Source organism: Pholis gunnellus (assembly GCF_910591455.1).
Source record: "Pholis gunnellus genome assembly, chromosome: 1".
NCBI lineage: Eukaryota > Metazoa > Chordata > Actinopteri > Perciformes > Pholidae > Pholis > Pholis gunnellus.
The window spans coordinates 2627367-2652051 of record NC_136528.1 but is presented as its reverse complement, the minus strand read 5'-3'; the positions used below and the strand labels follow the sequence as shown (position 1 = coordinate 2652051).

The 24685-nt window shown below is 43.7% G+C and overlaps 1 protein-coding gene across 1 annotated transcript in view; it reads left to right on the top strand.

Annotated features, from left to right (window-relative positions):
• Nucleotides 1-24469, top strand: part of znf536 (zinc finger protein 536) — a gene marked incomplete at both ends in the record, with an annotated part of 108832 nt that extends 84363 nt beyond the window's left edge. The window contains one exon of the mRNA XM_079162506.1: nucleotides 24195-24469. Within this exon, the coding sequence (XP_079018632.1) occupies nucleotides 24195-24469 (275 nt within the window). The remainder of the gene's footprint in view (nucleotides 1-24194) is intronic.
• Nucleotides 24470-24685: the final 216 nt, after the last annotated feature.

Here is a 24685-nt window from a genome sequence, read left to right as displayed (position 1 = left end):
AAAAAAAACAGAAATAACACAAATTGTGCTGTTGCCTTGAAGTCGCTTTTTTTCGCGAGGAACCTTTCCCCGCCACACGCCTCCTCTCTCTCTCTCTCTCTCTCTCTCTCTCGCTCGCTCTCTACCTGCGCTCACAGGAGTTTTTCCCTCACTCTTTGTTGCACCTTAACACCACACTATGTTTGTCTAATAGGGATCTGAGTCGAAAGCAGACTGGGAGCACAACAATACTGCTGCGTCTCACCACAAATTTGCTCTTTTTTTTCCTCTCTCCCTCACCCCTTCTTCTTCTTCTTCTTCTTTTTCTTCTTTAGTGGTGCTTTGAGGGATGGGAGAGGGGGGGTGCAGAGGAGGGGTGGCAGGGTGGATGTGGATTTTTCTAGTCTTTTGTGCGATTCACAGGGAATGGTAACTATAAACATCCTGTATTCATTAAAACCATCTAAAAATACAATTTTGGGAGGAGGGAGGGGGGGGGTGCACTCACTTCCTCGCCGCTCCTCCTCGGTGTATACAAGCGGGCCGTGTTATGCCTGGTGCCGCTCATATTTACATATTTATAAATACTGGGCCGTACAATGAGACGGGGCCGTGCCAAGAACAACACTTTCTGCTAGCGAAGGGCCCGGATGCCTGGGAGAGCGAACAAAGGAGCCACAGCCACCTTCAGTGGCACACCGAGGGGTCACACAGCTCCACTCTGCACTCCGTTACAGTCCGTATGGACGGACGCCACGGAAGACCATCCTTTATTGGGGGGGGATGAGACCGACATGCTGTGAGATGTAACATCACTCTTATAGCACTTTCTATGTGTCTATAATGCAGCATAAACAGACTTATAGCGCATTATAATCTGCTCATAGAGCAGCATAATTATAGTCATAAGCACTCATACATATTCAGAATGGTTTACATTATAAAGGACTTATAATACTTTATACTGGTCACTCACCAACATAGTTATTTGTAAGGATCATAGTGTGTTATATTTCCCATAGTTCTAATAGATACAATGCATTATAATCACTGTAATAAGGCATTATAATGTTATTACTCTAAGTGGTCATTGTTTGCTTCAAGTGAGGTGAAGAAATATCGTTAAATCTAAGTTTAAACTTTGTCCACTGTGAGGATTAAGTTCTACTTCATTAAAGCTTCCTCACTGCTTTGTTCAAAACGAAGCGATGTGGACTCTTGACCCAGACGCTCAGCGGTCACACGTTGTGACCTGTGCAACCAAAGAAACGGTTTCCTACATCTTCTATCATTTTAACACTCACCAACACAAAGCGCTGTACGTAGACAGCAGAGAAAGAAGAAGAAAGAAACAATCACAAATATAAAAAGAACAGCAAAATACAAGCAGTTAAACATGGTATAAAAATAAACTATTAAATAAACTTAACGTCAACAAAGACGACCAGATGTCAGGTGAAAAGGCAAGTCTGTAAAAATGTGTCTTAACACAGTATTTAAAATAGTAAATAATACGCATCGTATGATTATCAATTTCTGAAAACATGGAGATCCAAATAAAAGGGAATTTGGTTGAACTGACCATTTAAGTGCATAGTTTCAACATCTTCTATTGACATTTAGAAAAGCTTGAAGTTGAACACAAAATGTCAGCTCAGTGAAGCTTTCGGCCCTTTAAAAATAAATACCTATCGACTTTGAGAAATCTATAGCGACTGAACCCTAACGGTCATTGAAAATAGAAGTGCTGAAACAGGCACCAGCGTTTCCCGCTCATTAGTCTGAGCTTTACATGTAAGAAACGCACAAATGTGCCACACTGACAGTGCTGCACTGCAAAAAGAAGACAGCCAGCTTCTTGTGTGACGGTATCGCAGACTGCTGTTAATGTCAGGTGATGCCTCTGAGACCAGGTGCTCACACTTATTCACACACACACACACACACACATAGTCCACTGCGTCCCAAGGCGGTCTTCCGACACACGCTCCAAGTGCGGTGGTGTGCCATTGTTCCGTCCTCCGACCCATTTATCCATTCTGTTAAGCATGACACATGTATTAACAGTGGATGGATCCTGGAGCTGTGTGTCCTCACACCATATGTTTCCCTTTCCCAGGTCCTATCCTCTCCAACAAACCGCCCCGTCTCCATCTGCCGTATCGCAACACGCCACGAGAGGGTGCACTTGCTCTTTCGCGTCGTGTTTAAGGAGATTCTCAGACGAGCATTTATTGCAGATGTCCTGCCGTTCCCTATACACGAGACAATTTACTGAGCTGGATTTGTATCACACACCATGTATGCACACATACATGGTGTGTGTGCATATGTACGACGGGCCGAGTGTTTGAAGGAAACACGTCGATAAGCGTTCATGTGATAAACGAATGCCAGGAAGCTTATTTTTTTCTGTGTCTGTGAGGTGCATCTGCCGTCTGCCCGAATGGGAAATTAAAAACTGCGAGGGGGGAAGTTATGCTAAATCTATAAAGTTGGCCAGGAAATCTCCCCCCCCCCCCCCCGTTCACAGTGGCAGTTGTTTGGGGAGAAGGAGCACCGTGCTTAAATAATAACATTCCAGGTGGCTTAGTTAATGAACAGTGAAAATCAAATATGGGGCCCTAATCTGGAGCTCGTTACAGGAAGTTTCTTTACAGGGAAGTCAAAGGCAGGAAGTGCCCTTGGGGAGAGCGAGGCACTTTTTAGAGCATCGAAACAAGAAGACTTTATTTATTTTGGTTTATGTTATTGTATATAGAACGGAAAAGTGTTAATGTAATGGACATGAGCAGATAAGTGATGTTTAACAGTGGCTCCTTTTGACTATTTCTTCCAGTGTTTGGGTGAAACGATCTGCTCATTTCGCTCTGACTTTTAATACAGACACGTTGAATTTGAATCGGTAGGGAAAAGACTGCTCTAAATGTCTGTAGAGGCCTGTGCTCAGCTGTCTGTGTGCAGCTTCGGTGTCTTATTTACTGTATGAGCTTGCCATCTTGTGGTGAGAGTCGGTTATGAAAACACATCCTTTACTAGTGAGCAATTCTAATGTGAGAATCTGACGGGAAAACAGCAGTTAGTCGACTATAAAACAGACCAACCCTTCCATGTTCATATCTTTGCTCTCACTGCTAGTCCCGTTACAGCTGCTGCGTATGATACAATCTGATTGTATCTGATATGTTCCACTTTTTTCAATCTACCAATATCATTAGAATAAACAAAAACTATTTGTAATTATCCTTTAGTATCACTGGACCGATCCGGAGCGAAGAACGCGCAGCACTAAAAGCTGAAGCCCGTATGAGCCGTAAATAGTAAACGTTGGTGAGAGTTCCGCTCCGGAGTCATTACTCAGCGCTGAAGCCAAGAGATGTTTTATCACGTTATTAGCGCTTTATTTTCCCTCCGCTACTACGCCGCCACTTCCTTTCACTTTCAGATCCATTTCCGTCGAAAAAGAAGAAGAAGAAGAAGAAGAGAGAGAGAAAAAAAAAAAAGCAGGGCTCAAATAAACCTGTGTTTTAATTTGGTTTTGTCAGATTCATAACGCCACTTTAAAGGAACATGACATGCAAATGTGTTTGTCGGTGTTTTATTGCAAAATAATTTCCTAAGAAGTTGCTGAGGGAATGAAAGTGTAGAAAGGGGGGGGGGGGGGAGGGAGGAGGGGAGGAGGGGGGGGGGGGGGGGGGGGGGTTATTTAGTGGCCGCCGTTGTGGGACCTAATTACAGTTATGCATTTCTTACTGTCTCACCGAGTCTTAAAACTTAATACTTTTATTAGATTTACTCACTTCAATTCTCACCCGCTGTCACACTTCCTGTCACGCTTATGGAGCCGAACCGACTCGATTGTAACAAGTGCGACGCTCCTCCAGTTGTCATAACCATAACATGTAAGCGTCTCATATCATTTCAGAAATGAGCTTTCCACTGAGCGCCCCATCGCTGTAGATTATGAACAGCAGACGCAGCAATCTGGTGAATCTAATGCTGACCTGTTGCTTATAGAAAGAGGATCTTCTCACCTGCTAATAGTCACTTACAGTGATTGTTGTTGTAACAACAAAAGAATGCAGTGCGAACCACAATAAATAGTGCGGCGATACGCTTATAAGTGTGACTTTAGCTACAGTAGGATATACGGACGTGGAGCTGATCCGTGGACTTGTTTTATCTGAATTTATTTCACTTTAGCGTGTTGGTTTTATTTCGTCCAACCTGTATGTTTTGTACTAAACGCACATGGTCAGTTTGTTAGCATGCACAACACAACAGACCACTGAATGGTGAAGGTTTTTCTGTTGCTGGTCTGAAATCACATCCTTTATAAAGTCTGAATCACGGAGAGACAGTTTAAAGGGTCACTTCACTGAAATGAACGTCTAGCAGTATCTAACTCATGCCGATGCTTTGGGATTCATTTGTTCATTCCTATTTGATATTTCAGCCACAACGATACAATGGAGGTTCATTTAATTTAGTTTTTTGGGGGGGAAATTATATTTAACAGCAAAAAAGTGTGTCCCTGTACCCCGGGATAATCCAAACACTGTTGATAAGGAAGCGTATTGGCGCCACTTCCATTTACCTCCATTGTATCGGGGTGAACCTGGTCCAATTAAACCAGAACTATCTTTAAGACTAGATATGACTGCAGGTAAGTGAAACATTTTGATTTTCTGTACATTTTGGTGAAATGACCCTTTAAAGTCTTAAAAGTGTGACCCAATTGTCTGCGGGCCATTGTACAAAGCGGACAGTCTCAAATATCTCATCCATCCATTTAGCCTCATTTGACCATATAATGCAATGCTTCAGGTGTGTGTGTGTGTGTGTGTGTGTGTGTGTGTGTGTGTGTGTGTGTGTGTGTGTGTGTGTGTGTGTGTGTGTGTGTGTGTGTGTGTGTGTGTGTGTGTGTGTGTGTGTGTGTGTGTGTGTGTGTGTGTGTGTGTGTGTGTGTGTGTGTGTGTGTGTGTGTGTACGTGCTGCATGGTGGGGGTCAGTGTGTTGGGTCCGTGGTGCTAATCTGCCTCTTGTTCTCTCATTGGCCGTAGTGCATCTCTGGGTAGGAGAGGAGGACCAGCCAATGGCCCACGACCCCGCGCTGACCCACGACCCCAACCATCTTAACAACGACCTTAACCACCCTAACAACCATAACCTAGGTGACCCAGAGGGGCTGGACGCCCACGCTGTAAACAAAGACTAACGGCACCACACCGGAGCAAGGCAGGAGGATGAGGATGGTGATGATGAAGGCGATGAGGAGGAGGAGGAGGATGAAGGATAAATGAAGGAGTACACTATAACAAAGACTTTATTTAAGATGAAAAAAAACAAACACATACTACCGTCAGAGTCAAGAGAAGGCATGAACTATATGGAGGAAAGTGTGGGACAGTTTCCTGTTGGGGACGGATTTGCGAGATTGCTCGGACACTAAAGGAAGTGAGGGCAACTTTCCCGTTTTGTCTCCCGTGGTCTGAAAGCCCTCATGTCTTTGTTGTCTTCTCTCTTATACGATGTTGTTTCTTTTTTTCCTTTTCTCTTTCGATGAAACTACCTGTCTGATTAGCACTTCCTGTAACCGGCCACCGCAGATCTCTGATACATTCCTTGAGCTAGAAAAGGTGTGTCTTTTTTTTAAGAAGAAGAGAAAAAAAGAAAACAAAAGTAGGTCTGAAGTGTAGCGCTTAATCGAATGCTTTCAAAGACTTTTTTCCTCTCCTGTTGAATGAAGAAGACAGTTGTTTCACCGTTATATCGTACCTGGAATGTATTCTACTGTAGAATAGAAACTCGACTTTATCGGGGCCTGTTGACAGAGACCAAGCACATTTTTTCTGTCAGACCAGCCACACGAGTCCCCATGATGCATCACACCGATTATGGTTAAAGGACAGGGCACCGTATGACAATCTGCAACGCAAGAAAGAATAACAGAACCCAGAGTTGACTTTTGACGATGGTGGTGCTAATGATGATTGTGAAGAAGAAAGACTATTCAAACTGCCCTAAATGTACTTATAATACTACAGTATACCCCCCCCCCCCTCTCTCTCCATACCCAGGCCAGTACAGGCCATCACCCTGCTATATGGCTCCCTCTGTCTTTTTTTTCTTTTCTTGTTCTTGTATCATTCGACACAGCGCCCATAGTCGCGTAATGTACATAGAGAGATATACAGTAGTTCAAAAAAAAAAAGACATTTTAAAGCATTTGTGACAAGGAAGAAGCAAAGAAGTGACAGTAGTTTACACGGCCACGCTCTCAGAAAGGTAGGCATTCTTCTGGAGTTTGACTGAGAAGAATTTAAAAAAAAAAAGAAAAAAAAGCAAGAAGGGGGGAACAGTTTCTTTCTCTATCGCCCTCCACCCCCCCCCCCCCCCCCCCCCCCTCTCTCTTCATCTCTCACGTCAAACCTCAAGGACTTTAGTGTTGCAGATGTTTCTAAAATACTGCCACCGATCATTGTTGCACAGTGTTACTGACTACTGAAAAATGGTTTGATGTATTTACTTTAAGATGAGTAGAAAAAAAAGAACAAAAGAACAAAAAAAACTGGAAAAAAAGACATATTGTGTATAGCCTTAGATACAAGTCATCTGTTATTGCTTCTACAATATGTAGCTGTGCTAGACTGTAGGATGTAGGGTTGATTTTAATTTTCTTTTCTTTTTTTTTATATGTACTGTACATTAATGCCTTCTCCATATAATGATAAAAAAAGAGGAAAAAGATGACAATCGTCTCCTGTGCTGCGAACATATTTGCCCCCATATATACAGAATCCATTATGCATAGAGGGACTTAATCCTTTCTGATTTCTTTCATTTGTTTCGGTTCTCTGAAGTATTTTGCACTGTGATAGTATTATAAATCAAACCTATACAGTACAAAACTAGCTAACTAACTAAACTGAAGGTGTGTGTTCGTGTGTCCCTTGGCATTGTGAAATGTTTCTACGTCATTTTTTTGTGAAACCCAGAGAATAATTCTAATGCGGTATGTACAGTCCAACTATGATACTCATTTCAGTTTGAGCAACCTCTATACTGTATGTGGCTTCGACAAATTGTCCCCCCCCCCCCCCCCCCGATTTCTTTCGTACGCGATTTCCCCCTTTTGGGCCTGCAGCATAAGGCCCGTTTCGCTTTCGCCTGCGTGATTCTCTGTGCTCAAATTCCACCTTGAGGAGATGTTGCTGCAGTACAGCCTGTTTTTTTTTTTGGTTTTCATTTTAATTTGATTTATGTAGAATACAAATAACCATTCTTTCAACTCCAATATGCCAGGAAAGGAGGGGATAAAAAGCTAAAATAATAAAGAGTGAGACATATGAAAAGTGATGGTTGTAGGGAAATATAACAGGGTGTTTTGAAGGGAGGAATTCTGGAAATGGGGTCCGAGTGAACCAATCAGACGAATCCTGCTGGAGGCACTGACCAGTGGCTTTGACCTCTGACCCCATCTCTGTTTTCCAGGCGTGTAAAGAAGAGAGATTAATGGCGAGAGTCTCACTAGGGCTCTCTCCTTCTCTGAACCAGCTATAATGAGCATTCCACTCCACATATTATGTACAAAACCTGTCTTGTGAGCTGAACACTCTTTATGTTTCACTGTACCCTCATGGCAGATGCTTTGTTTTGTAACTACTGAACTGTACTTATAGTAAAAATAAAATGTATTCAAACTAAAAAAAAAAAAAAAAAAATGAATTCTCACAGAGCAAACGGCCTGTTTCATGTTTTTTTTTTTGTTTTTTTCTTGATTTCTAGCAGAGCGAGAATCAGGAGTGCGAGCCGGCGTCACTGTTGCGATCAGCAGCGGGTAAACTGTGGAGAGAGTTAGTCCGTCACTCCCGACGCAAGTTATGGTCTCTCAGTCAATTTGATGGCAAAGCTTCACGGACCGCGATCATGATGTCGAATACGCACAACAAAATGACCGACTGCACCACTGAGTCTCCCAAAGGTGTCCACGAAGTAGCTGTAGTGAAACAACATGAGCTCAGAGCATCCCTCATGGCACAATGCAGAGATTCAGACATTTAAATCTGAGCCAACATCACTTTCTGATTCGAGACGTGCAGCGCGTATCAGACATCTTTGTCTCCGATCTACGTCTCTGTGCTAATATACGGACATCAGGGTGATGATCAGTGGTGGAAGAAGTACTCTCATACATGTACATGGTGGATTACTGAATGGGCCCCTCTCCACTGGCCTTCACCTACAAATGGTCCCTCAAAGAGTCACGAACCGTTCAAGACTCAAAATGTCCACAAAGAAACATAAAACAACCACAAAGAGACACTAAATACATTGAAAAGAGACCGAAACAACGACAAAGAGATGCGAAACAGCTGCAAAACGACAAAGAGAACCTCGACGACCAGAAAAGAAGCAAAACAAAAACAAAGAGACACAACAATGACTGCAAAGAATAAAACAAAAGCATTTGCAAAATGACTACAAAAAATCACAAGATGACAAAAAAACAAGAGACGCACACAAATAACAGACAAGCAAAATACCAAAACAATTAAAAAAGTAACACAAAGCAACTACAGAGAGACACAAAATGGCGACATCAAGAAACAAAACAACAACAAAAAAGAGGCAGAACAGATATTAGGTCTGTGTGTCTGTGTGTCTGGCTCCTGTGTAGGAGTGCTGCTGGGGCCATTTAATCTGCCCATGCTCAGATCTGATGTGTAAATATACAATACATGCATTCATCTGACTTTAGTAACAGAGGTATGGCTATTTTATCAACGAAGTGGACTAAAAGTGACTCATAATGCAGCACATGCATAACCTGGGAAGCAGCAGTCAGGTGTTGGCTGGGCTCACTCAGTTCACACTTCACGGTCTGTCACATGTTCTGCAGCCTGAAGTAGAAGTGAATATAATTGAATTACGAAAGCTTTATTAATAAGCCTGAAAAGATGAGGATAACAAGTTACTGTGAAATGTGCAAGGTTTTTATAGGATCCCATCTGTGATCAGGATTCAGTATTCTGTTATTTCTGAACACAGGAACCTTTTGTTTGGCTAATATTTTGCCATTGCATACATGAATAAGAAAGTATTGCATATTCATTGCATACTTTTTGACAAACTCCGGCACAGATCAGTATCCGTCTGCTGCAGCTCTTGAGGATCAGTGAAATAGAATCAAATCAACTTTCTTTAGATTAGAAAAGCTTTATTAATCCCCAGCGGGGAAACTCATTTGCCACCAAAAATCAACTCATAACAGACAACAATAGACATAGTCTCCACAGCGCACAACAGACAGAAAACACATTACAACCAATAAATAACACCATAGGAGGCACGAAGAACATCAGAATGATGATAAAATCTAAAAAAGCAAATCTAAAGGTGTTCATTAAAACGATGTGGCTGCTGCTGGAACAAACGAGCTTGTGAGTGTTTCAGTAGAACACTGAGGCATCCTTCAGTGTAACACCGCGTTCTCTCTCCTACAGTGACCTCAAGTGAGTCTGGGGTTAGGCCCATCACTGAGCCGGCCTTCTGATCAGCTTATTGATCCTGATTTTATCATCCGCAGTGATGCCCCCCCCCCCCCCCCCCCCCCCCCCCCCCAGCAGAGCACAGCATAGAAGAGTACATTAGCCGAGATCTCCTGGTAAAAAACCATGAGGAAGCTTTCTGCTGATGTCTGAGGATCTGAGCCTTTTTACATACAGCGTTCCTGTTCCCAGTTGAATTCACTGTCCAGGTAGACCCCAATATATTTACATGTGTTTGTTCTGTACCGAATCAGTTAAAAGTGCAGCAACAGAAAACATGTCACTCCAAACTTCATTTAAAAATATCACACTTTAAAACCTTTTAGTCTAAACGGTCACTGGACTTCGGTAGAGTTGGGGTGAGGGGGTCAGGGTTCAAGGAATTGACATGAAAAACATTACATTCGCTTTATAAATACAATTGCTTTGACTTGAAAAGGCCAATACTCTTTAAAAAAAAAGAAACGTCAGTTTCAGTTCATTTCAATACATATTTTCGTCTTTATGATTGAGTTAAAATGGGATTAAAGACAGTGTTCACGGTCAAGCAGAACGTTTAAAGTGTGTCGGGGTTAGAGGTCAAAAACTCAACATAAGACCAAGGCATCACAACCTGTCCAGCATAAAAGTGCGTGTGCCAGTATGAATGCACAGGCGGCTCCCTTCATCGTAACATTTAACTCCACGGTTGATCTGCGCCGCATTGATGGAATCCGTATTTGTGTTAACCTAACGCCGGGACCCTGAAGGCCGCTGTGCCTCCGGGAGGCTGCCCAGGTCAATGCCTTTACTAATTTTTAAACGGATCAGCTGCACCGCACCAGATGTTGGGGGCCTCATGCCACGAATCCCCCAAGTCTGTTCCCAATAAAACTCACATCCGGAGAAAAGTAACTGTTTGACTGGTTTACATCCACACACACACACACACGCGCACACACACACACACACACACACACACGCAGCCAAGGATGTTTCGGATGGCTGGATGTGAGACTGAGCTGGAACAATAGGACTTGCTTACCCCGCATGCATGACGTACTGTAAATTCTGGGTGCATGTTAGTTTGTATGGTGGGGGGGGGCGTGTGCGTGAATGTGTAAATGTGTGTGTGAGAGAGAGTCATGCCTATATATTTGAGTTGAGGTGTGTGTCTCCATGTAACACCGCACATGTGTCTGATTAAAGAACACATTAGGTCATCTTTCATTCCATCCTGCCTGTCGTGTGTGTGTGTGTGTGTGTGTGTGTGTGTGTGTGTGTGTGTGTGTGTGTGTGTGTGTGTCGCTCTTCGTTGCTCAGCTGAGTAATTTCAACATTTGAAGCGCCCTCTTTCACAGTGTGATGAACACCGCTCTTTGCCCTTCATTTAACTTCCTCTCTCGTCATTTGCTGTGTCTCTCCCCCTCTCTTTCATTTCTCTATCTCTCTCTCTCTGTCTCTCTCACTCCTACTCTATCTCTCTCTCTCTCTCTCTTCAGTATCCATTTCCTCTCATTTCCCCTCCATGGTATGTTGTGCAGCTGCGCGTTGTGTAATTGTCTGCCGTGCTCGTGCGTCTGCGTGCGGATTGATGTGCTGTAAGATGACGCTCTGCAGCGGTTTTTGCGGTTTGCCTGCCTTCGGTTGGTCACCGGGCAGATGGTGACCTGCCGATGAACCCGTCTTTCTGCTCATTTGTTCAGCTGCCTCTAATTTCTCCCCCTCCCTCCCTTTTTGCATTGGAGCAGCTGGGGGCCTCGCGGTGCAGCTCCGTGGTTAGACCACCAGAGGGCACAGCAGACCAGGTTTTGGTGCCGCGCTGGTGCCGGTCCTCCTTTGAGGAAGTTGCATTGCAGAGAGAAACATGGAATGTCATTGAATGTGTGTCTGTGAATTTGCCGGGCGGCTTTAGCAACCTTGTGTTATTTAAACTACTTCTAGGGAAACAGAGTCAGAGGGCAAAATAACTGATCAGTTAACAGAATAATCAAAACAACTTATCAATGGTTGAATGATTAAATTATGGAAAAATAATATAAAATGTAAAAAAAAAAATGTCAGACTTTATGTTGGTGCCTGGTCAAAACGTTTTGTGCTACGTCTCTGTCGTCCTCCTCATGGGTGTGAGAAGGACTCCTGCAGCCAGTAGCTGCTGTTCAGTGTTTTGCACAAAGGCTCTGAAACAAAAAGGACGTTATCGTGCTTTTGAGCATGTCATTGTCTGTTTCCTCCCTCTTTGTTGTTTCCTATCTTCGAACATAAGTTCTCTTTTATTCGTTTTGGTCCAGAACTGTGCTCTTATATTAAGTTTGTTTATTTGCCACCACCTGAGGGTACGTTCCACCTTCCACTTGTGTGTATGTGTGTCATTATTTCATTATTGTAAATAGCCCGAGCATGAGAAAGTCGAGGGAATACTGAAAGCAACGGCAAACGCCAGCATGCCGTAAAATCACTGCATCAGTTTACAAAAGGCCTCTTTATTCTGACTTTTTAGGAAGTGAGGAAGTGAGTTGGGTTCGACATGCGATCCTTTCTCCTGCCTCTAGATAGCCTCCAAGGGCTGCAACAAAGGGTCGGTGCCAACACTTGAATACACCGAGCAAATGACCGAGCTTTGCTCCAAACCACAAACTAAATGTAAAACTATCTATTGTATGAACAATAAATACGCCCTGTCCCATGGATGAAACACTGATTGCTATTTTATGACACATAAAAAGTACACCGTCAGGATACCAGACTGTGTGCTAGTGCTGACCCAATTCATTCAATCAACAGAAAGTTAATTGCCATGACTTTTCATAATTTATTGATTCATTTAAAATGCCAAAATGTCTCTGATTCTAGCACCTTACATGTAATGAATTTACTGTTTTTCACTGCTTTTATATCCATCATTTTATTAGACTGTCCATCGGATGAACCAAGTGATTTGAAGACGCTACTCTGCAGTCTGAGAGTGTGTAATCAGCATCTCTCACTGCTTTCAGACATTCTATAACCAAACAGCCAACAGAACGATCGATTTAGAAAAATGAACTGTTAGCCACGGCCCCGATTCCAAGCAGAATATATACTAAGAAATGCTAATGCGACAGCTTGTCCCCTCATTCTCATGCATCCTTCTGTTTCCTGCTAAGCATCTGTGCGTATGCACGTGGGTGCTCTAACGTCTGCATGAGTGTGTCAGTGTGTGCCATGCCCGGCAGAGTGTGTGTGTGTGTGTGTGTGTGTGTGTGTGTGTGTGTGTGTGTGTGTGTGTGTGTGTGTGTGTGTGTGTGTGTATTATTGTGAGTGTGTGCTTTACGCAGTGCCCGTGTGTTACGGTCTCCCTCTTTCTCTCTCTCCTGAGCTCTTATGAATCGATGATCATGTGGTGTAAGGGAGATAGATGGCCCCCAGCTCCATCTTGTCTCCTCTAATTGTAAAATATTAGTTACATTAGACTCTGGCCCATGATTAATGGAACTTATTTGGAAGGTGGACTCTCTCTTACGCACACGTACTCCCTTTCTCCCTCTCGCCCTCTCTCTCGGTTACCAATGGTCTCCAAAGTCTCTTCCTGAAAGAATTGAGTGATTTCACTTAAAGCGGACAAATAGGCTTCCCCCTGGTAAGGGAGAAAGGGGGGGGAGAGAAGAGGGAGTAGGAGAAGGAGAGGAAATGAGGAAGGGAGATAAGAAAGAGGAGAGAGCTTATGAAAGGGGGAGAATAACAACTCCACCGGAAGAGGTTTTAAAGAGTTGCGGTGTTGGTTGAATCCTAAGCTCCGTGGTAGATAATTCTGTACGCGTGTCTTGATCGTGTTTACAAGCTGATCTCTGTGAAAAGGGGACATCTTGTTATTATTTTTTTAATCTAATGCTACTGTTACCTGCCCTGTGCCTCGCAAAAAAAGCATCCAAAGAGGAGTCGCTAAGTTCAGACGGTGAAAGTTTGCTCTGTGGAACCAGAGCGGATGAGACTTTTGCTCTCGTTTCAGTCAGTTGAGAGAAACACATGCGTGTGACGGACGTCATGATTCCTCTCCTCCTCCGGTTTTGCACAAATTGGATGCGAGTCCTTGAGGAGCACCTGGCCAGGGCGGAGTGACACACACTCACACACACACACACACACACACACTCACACACACACACACACACACACACACACACACACACATACCATTTCAGTCTGTGTGTTGATAACACTTGCCGTTCTTCAGCTGCAACTTGTCTCACGTCCACCTGCTGCCAGCGAATACAACTGATACAGTGATCAGTGTGTGTGTGGTGGAGTCTGCTTACTCGCTACTTCCTGCACAGCTCTGTATTGTTTTTAAATTTGAGGTGCACCTTTGTTGCATTATTAAGTCAAGATATTATTCCCATATTACAAATTACAAAGTATCTTACAGCGTCAACTTTCCATGGAAACAAGAGGAGGGAACGTGGCAAGAGGACAGATCATTTTTTTAACAAACGTCTTATAACACCACGCATCAAGTGCTGTTATTTTGCATTACCTGATTCACGATTTGTGCCAAAAATAACTCCAGTTAAAACTGGATTTTTGTTGTTGGCTTATTCTGCCCGTCCTCACGATAAAATAAAGATTCTTTTGAAGTAATAATAGGTATAGAGACGGTAACATGCTTCCCGTTAGTCTCTGACTGGGCCTTCTTCAGTTCAATGTGTGCTCATGTTCACGTGTGTTAAGATGACTAGATGAATAAAAACAGTGAGTGCATATGAAAATCAATAATTATACAGCACATCTGCTGTTTAATAAGTCTCAGGTTCCTCAGTCAGAGATTAAAGACAAACTGTCCGCTAAGCAAGACACTAATCAGTGGAAGTATTCAGATCTTAAAAGTCTTTCATTCAAAACTTCATCTTCATAAAAGAATACGTAGGAATTATTATTAAAAAAGTACTAAATGTGCTTTTTAGTGTCAGGCCGATGCATGAGCTAAACCTTCATTAGAACAAAGAGGACACTTCTTTATTGCATGGATCGTGATGCTTTACAGTCCATCTCGCTGATATCAATCACAAAATGCTGCAACATGCTTCAACAGGCTTTATTGTTTTGCTCTTTTTGCAGTAATTCCACTAATGCAATACAAAACTACACATATTCACCACACACGCTCTGCGTTTGACCACAAGTTCTCATCCACATCTTCTGTCCTCTCCTACAACAGCACACCTGTGTAATATCTAGCACATGCCTGATCCGTCGTCTGCAGAATTATGTCCAGACAGCATTCATTCATTCATTGAGTCCAAGAGGGACATCTGATCATGTGGCCAGTGGTTGTACATTTTCCCCCTCCGTGAGGAAAACTAATTCCGCTGTGGGGTTAAGGAATGGAGGGTAAGGTGGGAGGAGAAGTGAACCAGTCTGTGACTGCTGAAACGTCTCGTTGTCCAATACATTGAACTAAACGTTCTGGATTCTGCCTCAACTCAAGTCTTTCATAGAGGTCATCAGAAAATCAGCCACTCAGTGTTGGATGTCCTCGTTTTTATTCATTTCTTTTCAGGTGTAGATGTAGCAAAATGTACTTCTTTAATAGTACGTAAACATGTAAAAATGGACTGTAAATACACAGAGCTTTGTTTGGTGGTTGAGTTTAATGAGAAAACAGTTCACGTCATTTGAAAGGTGTGGTCAAAGCAATGATAACCACAGCTTAGTCCACATTCACTTCTGTTATATTATATGATTTTAAACACTTCTACGATTAAACTCTAAGTAATAACCAACCCCCCCCCCCATATGTCAAGATCTTAAGTATCTCATTCTGTCTTTCGCTCTGTGTTTTCAAACTGTTTGGCCAACTTCTAGCCGTTGTCGCTGTGTATCGAGGTCAAAGGGAGTTCATGATGATGAATGCAGCAGAGCAGCCGACGCTCTTTGTGTCAGAATGTGAGTGAGAAGCAGGTGGCCGGCGAATCAATCAACATCCTCTGCCCTGCATTTTTTTCTTCTTTTTTTTTCTTCTCTTTATTGCTGAGACACACACACACACACACACACACACACACACACACACACACCATAGCATGTACAAACACACATTCTCACACAGACTCACATGTAGTTGAGCATCCATTATCTGTGTACAGTGACAGGTCAGCAGCAAATTGTGCCTCCCTCAGTTCAGCAGGGACTCTGACTGAGGAAAAATAAGACGAGGCTGGGAATCTAGCACGCACACACACACACACACACACACACACACGCTGTCAACTTACACAATGTTTTACAAAAATTCAACAACAAAAAAATAGAATTAAAAAAATGAAGCAAATGACTGGCTGAGTGAGTGAGCGAGGAATAATAATATGAAAAAAAAGTAGAAAGGTGCACTCATTAGAGAGCAGACCTCTGTGAGGTGTGGCTGCAACGACCACTGATGTAATGTTTGATTGAAGGACCACAACCCCCAGTTGGCTAACCCCCCCCCGTCTGAACAGATACGTTCTCATTTGAGTCGATGCAGATGTGCAGGCGCACGTCTCAGTCTAACGGCCGCTTGCAGCGTTTATTTGGGCCTCAAGTCTATTTTCCCAACAATACATGCGCGTGAGGTCGATGCTCAATAAAAAGGCAGCGACTGAGCGGTGGCGATGCAGACAGCTGTGTGTGTAGTTCTTTTAGCTGTTAGCTGTTAGCAAAACACAAGGTCCAAAACAATAAAAGTGAGCAAACTATTTCCCCCATAGACACACACTCTGCGGTCAGTGACTGGGGTTCAGCGATGCACTCAGCTGTGTTATCACTGGTGGCCCCTACCTGCCAGTTAAGAGTTGTGAGTGAGGAGTCAGCAGACAGTCAACGGCGGTACGAAACAGGCAATAAAAAGGAAGTGCGAGTCACCGCAGCAACGAGAGGTCCTGCAGCATGCAGCCATAGCCGGCCACCTAAAACATCATGCAAACAGTTTGCTGCAGCAGAATGTGAGATTATCTGTGGACAGACACGAAGGAGCACAAGTCACCCACTCGAGCAATCACATGATTCCTCTGGCGGAGATGAAGACGATAAATGAATGAATATTAGAAAATGTGAATCAGTTACAAAGGTGCGTTAATGAGAGGAGCGACGAGTGAGTGAGGATCAGAATCGGAGTGTCGATGTCAGTGAGTCGGGGGACGAGGGAACGCCGTGAACAGAAACTTTGAGCACGAGCGTGAAAAAACACAACGGCAGCCGTCTCCAGAAAAGAGCCACGGAAAGAGAAAATAGAACAAGAGATGGAGACAGAAAGGAAGGAGCTGCTATTTTGGGGTTCTTATTAACAGGTCCTTCTGGTACAGCAATTAATAATCTAGTTCAGTATTTAACATGGGACCTAGTCCCTGGTGTGGACGTTTTAGCTGGCTTTGATGCTGAAAGAGCTCCTTCCCCTCCACCCCCCCACAGTTCCTCTCCTCTCCTTAAGTGCCTCCCCTGGTGTTATTTGCGTGTTGGTTTTCTCTAGTTAAGCCTAGGAAACAGACCAAATCGCTATTCCCCAAACTTCAGGCCAATTTCCTATCAACACGGCAGCTCGTTGAGGGAAATGCTCTTAATTCATCAGAGGGAATGTAGAGAAGGATAAATTCCCTTCAGGCTGTTTGAAGTAATGTTAATGTATTTATTTTCGGAGGGGGGGGGGGGGGATGTTGGAGGAGTTTTCAAAAATAATGATTTAAATATATTACAAAAAAAGCAACGCAAAAACCCATGAAGTCATGTCGGCCACATTTACAAAGTCTTTAACACGAGAAAGACGCGCTGCACTCTTGTTCTTTTACTCTGTCGTCATTCTTCATTCTTTTCAAATTAGCTTCAACAAAAAACAAATCTCATCTCTTCAGGGATGTCAGCTACGTGCTTGTGTTTGAATAATGTATTCGTATTCAAATACAAACACAGAGCTTACCTGTCAACCAATAAGCCTTCTGTTTGCTGCAAACGTCCCACCACTACTTGTTGAGTCCCAACTCTGTCAAACCGGAAACACACAGGCGTCTTACACACACTGCTGCAGTCAACAGAATCCATTGTTAACAGCGGTGGCGGGATCAAACCAGTTCTGGCATCTAACTTGGCTAAGTCAGCGCCCGCTGAGCGTCTGATACCGACCCACCGAAGGACCCTTTAACTTACTCCAATGTAGACTCAGCGGCTCCATTATGAGACGCTTTAGAGAGCGAGAACGTCTGCTGAGGAAAGAGGTCAGGGTGGACAGACGGGTGAGACTAACACAGGACTTTCACCCAGGAGACCGCTGACATCTACTATCACTAAACGTTACAAACATATTTATCTTAACCCAAACCACGATCTTTTCCTTAATCTAACCAAGAAGTTTTGTTGCGTAAGTAAACCTGCGTTGGAATTTTTTTTTCAAACCGCAAAACCGACCTTCTGTACCCGACACGTCCGACCAAACGTCGGTATTTATTTTGGGAACGAGAATGTGTCGCAGGATCTCAAATGTCCAGAATAAATGCGTGCGTTACAAATCCATTTAGAAATCCTATAAAAATGGCACACCGTGTCTCATATTTATCACATTCACACTATTACTTTGGTATTGAAATAACCCACTCGGTTGCTCTCTGTATACGCTGCAAAAAGGCTGCATGACTTTTAATGATGCAGATTTGCTGAAGTCTAAATAAAGCTGAAAACAAGGAGGTGTAGATAGGTTTAAGGTTAAATATTCAGACAGTTAATTTTCACCAGATTTGTAGTGCTGGTAAAAGCTGGACAGATGTTGCACATGAGTTATTATTGTTGTACCACGTGCAAAGTCACAGTAGACGGAAAATGCCAAGGCTAAGTTAGGGACTGTCCCAAAAATACATGTAAGAAAAAGAATTCAATATAGCTCACTCTTTTTATTTAATTTAAAAATAAACCAGTATGGTCTAATGAACTACTACGACGTGTTTAACTAACTAAAAGGCAGAAAACCAGCAGTACAGACAAACTTATAAATCTGGGTATGAATCAGAATGCAGCTATTTTTGTCCAATAAACAGATACAAATCCACAAACTATTTTTGAGTGTAGATGTGATGGCAATCACTTGCGTGCTTGTGTGTGTGTGTGTGTGAGTGTCGCTGCGAGTGTCGCTGCAGTTTGCTGAGTAATCTGGGAGCTACAGCATAAACGCAGGTTATTGGACAGATGGTTTAGCACATTTAATTGCTCACACCTTCTGTGTGCCTCCGTCTCTCTGCCTACACACTCTTTGTCTGTGTGCATCTTATCTTCTTTTTTGTCTTTTCTCACTCATAACTTCCTTAAATAGTCACAAACTCTTATTTCCTTTATAGGTTTCTGCTCTGTACTTGGTTTTAAATGTGCATCTCGCTGTCTGGCTTGGACACATGAATGTATGTGCACACACCTACGCATGCACACACACACAAACACACACACACACACAGACACACACACACACACACACACACACACACACATTTCCCCAGGTTTCTCCCCCTTTTTCTCTCTTTGCCCAGACACACAAAGCACACACAAATGCATGCATTAATGTGCACATATGCAAAACCCCTCGCACACAGAGGCACACTGCCACACACACACACACACACACACACACTTATATAGAGGCACATAAAGACCGGGAACAGAGTTCTGGCTTCCGACCAAAAGCTGCCGTCCTTAAATGCTATTTGATGCCAGCACTGCCATCTGTTGCCGTCTTAAGATAGCTCTTCTCACAAGACGCGGGCGAGATAACACTTTTCCTGGAGCCGTGGTGTATTTTTCACATATGGCCACAAACCGTTCAATATAAACACAGTTTTTGAATTTAAATGATAACTCCAACGCAATAACCGCATATCTCCTGTCACTCCTCGCTGTCACATGAAATCACACAAACGGCACCCCCCCCCCCCCCCCCCCAATAACAAGGGAAATACTGTACAAGCTGGAGAATAAAAAGTTTTCCCAAACTATGCAACATGTCTAAATGCAAGGGCCAGCTGATAATAATAGAACTACACTGTGTTTCACTTTGAATGCTGTGCTTGTGACATTGTTCACATAACAGTGAAATACCAGAAAAAAGGTATAAATAAGTGGAAACAAAGAAAGACAGGGAGGTTACAGAGAGGAGTTGAGGGGGGGGGGGCATGTTAGTAGCAGCGATGTGTGTTACATCAACCAACCGCCCCCCCCCCCCCAACACACATACACACACCTCTACCCCCTGAATCCTCTCCTCCTGCCCTCCTCTTCACTTCCTCTCCCTCTTTCTCTCTGATCTCCGAGCAGAGGGCCTTGGGGGGTTAATTAACAGGCTTAGATAATGCCACGCTAATGAAAGCAAGACCACTGTTTTTCCTGTCTGTCTTCCGCCCTCCTCCTCCCTCTTTATTCCTCTATCCATGTGTCTGTTTCCAAACCAGAACTATCCAATATCAACCTAATAGATTCTTAGTTAAGCCCCGCCACCCCATGCTACTCCATCAAGGTGTCAGAGCTACCGTGGAGCACATGGTCACTAACTGCACTCACTGAATAAAGATGATCAACATTAAAGCAAATTCATAGAGAAGCAGACAGAAGGGTCTACAATATGTGAAGGATATATCGAGGATGTCAGAACTGAAAACAGGTTCAAAAGATAAAGCTACTGTGAACCACCACATCACCTGGTGATCAAGACAGAAGACAAGGAATTTAAGGAACAGCACTGTTCCTCTAAAGCCAGTTAGGTCTTTATTCACCTTTACAATCATTAAAAAGCAAACGCAGTTTGTGTTTTACATTAAGTAGCGAGCGTAGCCAAGAAGTGCTACCGCTAGTAGCGGATGTGCTAACCTTAGCTCCATAGGTTTTGACCTAGAAATGTTAACATTTAAGAATTGTACATCTCCTTCCAACATCTCTGAGAATCGCTACAACACAATGTTTAACAATGTGTAGCTGGTGGAAACTGTTGTAATGATTGGCCAGTCTGCGTTCAAGGGGCGGGACATAGCAAAGGGTCGTTTGACAGGAATACTGGGCCGGATTTGTGATGCCTCATGGAACCCGAACAGTCCAGGTCTCAGTTCGGGGTTTGTCAAATTATTTACGGAAAGAATGTCAATAACGCCACCTATAGTGTGTTTCAAAATGAACTTTTTTGGTAAAAATGTGGGTAAAGGTTGTGGTTTGGGTTAAAATAAGTATGTTTGTAGCATAAAATAACTATATTTGTTAGGTAACAAAACTATGGTTGAGTAACTCAACTTTGACTTGATTTCACACGGAACACAGAGTCCTGTGTAGTATTGTATTTGCCTTTGCCAATTGGTGGTACATACACGTTTCTCTTGATGGTCTTGTCTTTGCCTGTTTAATCAGGGTTTTAATACTGTTTGGCCACTCGTTTATTTACTTATAAAATACATGACTTCCTTGAGCCAAGTGGGTACAAGCTAAATCACAATTGTGTGTCATACTGAATAGCAAACCAGTACACGATTGCCAAAACTGGAATTGAAACAGTAAATCATTATAGCACAGAATCACTGTATTACTTATTAACACATAACAGCTTTATGCCCGTTGTGAGTAAAGTGCGGCAGGGATCACAGGAGTGGTAGAAAAGGGTTCATTTGACAGAATGGTGCTTCGTGTGGTGCTGCCGGGCCACAGTCGGCATGTGGGCTGTTCTGGTTACTGGCACGGACCAGAGGACATGGATTAATGATGGCAACTTTGGCCCTCAGTGCCGGGCATGTGGATTGTCGAACGCCTGCGTGTGTGTGTGGGAGTGAGTGAGTGAAAGAGAGAGACAGCCTCTCTTTAATTTTTTTATCCATAACAACATAGCCTGTGTGCTTCTTAGTTGCTCTGATGAAGTCATTTTCCATCTCGACACACACTGAAGTTTATGCATCCCGATCCAAAACTTTTTTTCAAGCCCCGCAATTCAAACCACAATCCCTCTCTTTTTACCGAAACAACCTCCCCGCGGAGATAATAAAAAAAACTTGATTTGTATATATTTTTTAAGTCTGCCGAGACAAAAGCGGCACGTAAGCAGGGTAGAGGAGGAAAAAAAAGGCGAGTTGAGTTGTTTTGGGGGCATAACTCGCTCTCCCTAAGTGTAAAATGGAATGAGATATTCTGCCTCTCGGACTTAACGTAATGTAAGAGAGTGTGAAATTAAACTGCACACGAATAAAAGGGGACCCTTCATTGTGTGCCGCCGACTGGCTTATCTGAAAATTCAGACAACTGGAACATCCAAAGCCTCCAAACTTGTAGCAATCCCCTTTGTGCGGCTCTGGAGCAAACAATGTAATATCAGAAAGCCGGAGAGGCTCCAAATCCTGTGTCAGATTGCCAAACACAAAGTAGCTCGCATCAAGCCCGTCCGTGTGTACACTTTAAGCGTTCACGTGTCCGTCTTTGTACAATATAAAGTCCGCTGTGCACTCACTCCCGCTAACCCCATGCGTATGCCAGTGAGTGACTCAAATAGATTGTTCCCTCTTTAATTCCCGGCCTTTTCCCCTATTGATATTCCCTGCACCTATCTCCTCGCCTCTTTTTAAACCCCATATGTTAATTTGATTTAGAGCAACTCAAATTGAATAAGAGATAAAGGCAAAAAGAAAAAGGTAAAAGAAAACAAGGGTCAGGCAAATGTACTGTTATTAATAACCTAAAGTACCAGAGAGGGCTCAAACTCTCTCCCTATTCCCGCCCTTCCCTCTTCTCTCCTTCCTCCCTCCCTCTCCACTTTGTTTTGTTCTCTCCGTCTGTCTGTGAGTGAGTGAGCTAAGTGAAGTGGGTTATGATGGCGGTGTAATCGGCATCCCTCAAACAAACGGCTGCTGCTATTAAGGGCCATTGTGTTTGCTGCAGTGATGATCAGATTCAATCTAGGGAGAACATTCTGTGCTGGAGCTATGGCAAGGAGGGAGCGGGGGGGGGAGGGGGTAGAGAAAAATACCTTGCCTTGTTCCACTCTGCTATTGTGTTCAGGGGGACGAGATGTATGCATGCTCTTCAAAAGATGCATATCGACAACGGGGAGCGGCACAAGTTTAGTTCTGATGGCTGCACGGAGCGAGGCTAGTATTAAGTGCTGGGTAATGTTTTCACAGGATGTATTTGTTTCAATAAGGAGCTCGGCAGACTAGTGCCGCTCGGAGGGGCGCAGATGAGAAAATCACTTCTCCTCTCCACTCTGTCCTCAACTTTACCCTCTCCTCCCAGTCTCTGTTTCCTCGGTCCAATCTGTCACGCTGTTAACACACCTTCATGAGGGCCGGTGGAAGCCTGGAGGGCCGAGAAGTGGAGGCTGACGTCGGGGGTTGCAGGCCCCAATACATCAGGCTTGTTATTGAATAATCAGTCAGTCATGTAATACGCTGTTGATATGATGGAGGGGCAGGCGAGGAGGTCTGGCGATTGCTTCGTAGTGAGAAGGTTTTTGTCTGGTGCCTTTTTCGTGTGGAATTTGCATGTTTTCCCTCAAGTGTGGGCTTCCAAAAAACATTCAGGTTCCATAAATTAAGAGACGAAATTGCCTGCAGGTGTGAGAGTGAATGGTTATCCGTCTGCATTTCTGTCAGCCAACTCACGTGGAATGGACGATTATGTGAACGTAGAATAAATATGGCACATTGATGTTTACTTATTTATACGCTCTGAGTTCGTCACCCCCCCCCCCCACGCAAGGAAACGCCAAGCTCACCACAGCATAGCTCACCACAGCATCGATAGGGGAGTATATAATAACTTCCCTCGGATTACAACATAGACTCTACAGCCTACAGGTGGATGCTTGGATTGGATGTGAGGCAGCACAGACAACAGTGGATTTAAGTGACAGCGTAGCTTGCGGGCAGCAGGCAGGGCCACAGACAGGGATTCTAGTGCTATGAGGAAGGATTTCATCAGTCTGGAAAGTCTTCATTGCGACAGAACTTTTTATCCTCACGGAATAGCAGCGCCAAAACACTATGGAAACTATAAAGGTTCGTCTTTATTAACCATCAAAATGCAGACTGCTAGCACTCATGGATGTAAACAAACGCCGGGTTTCAAAACTTTTTTCAAATGTTTCGTGAGGAAGGAAATGCATTCGACACGTGTTAGGCGTCAAGGATAGACACACAACGTAATGGTCCAAAATGTTGAACAGTAAACGAGAAAACTCTGTTTCGAACAGTCAAACTGAAACAGCGAACGAACTGCTGATACACTGTAACACCAGTGTATCCTTTTTAGGAGGCAAGGAACCTCTAACTTCTACTGTGACTGGTCCAGGGTTGGTTAGATACCAGTCCCACGCTGCTGTTAACCTTGGTGTTTGCTATACATAGTTATGATTGTGTGAGGTTCTCTGTTTGGGTCAATGCTTCTTACACCACAAACCTTCAAACCACAAACACACTTGCCCCCCAAACTATTGACCCAGTCGTCGCAGTGAGGGAGGATGTTTGCTGCGTCTTCATCACGTCTACACTGAACACAGAGACTTCCTATTGTGAGAGAGGAGCCTCTTATTAGAGAAATCACTCTCATGCATCCACTAATAGGGTTACATCTGTAGCAAATTAGATTTAGAGTTAGATGGGGAACCCTAAGGACCCCAACCTGAGACTTACTGATGCTGATGGCTACAATATTCTCTTGTTCCGTTTCTCTCTCCAGGAGGCCAGAGACCATTCAGGTGCAGTTACTGCCCCTACAGCGCCTCCCAAAAGGGCAACCTGAAGACGCACGTGCTGTGCGTGCACCGCATGCCCTTCGACAACAGCCAGTATCCCGACCGGCGCTTCAAGCGCTCCTGTCCCGAGTCCGACATCCCGGAGAAGAGCCCTGATGATGCCGTCTGCGACGTTCCACCGAATCAACCGATAACAGATGGGAGCCATGGGAGTAACCTTATGTGGTTCGCAGGGGAGGCCGAGTCTCGTCACCAGGAGTGAAGCCGCCATGAGCTTGGGTTGGTTGATAACAACCAGGATAGAGGTCTGTGTTGTACAATGAGAGTCCCATAGATTATCAGGCAAACACGCCCTGATGCACATTATAGTTGGTCACTTTAAGAGTCATTTCCATCAGACCCTGACCGCACAACGGCAAGACAAGGAGACCCACAAACACTAGGTAAACATACTCTATGTGTGTTATTGGAAGTCTGT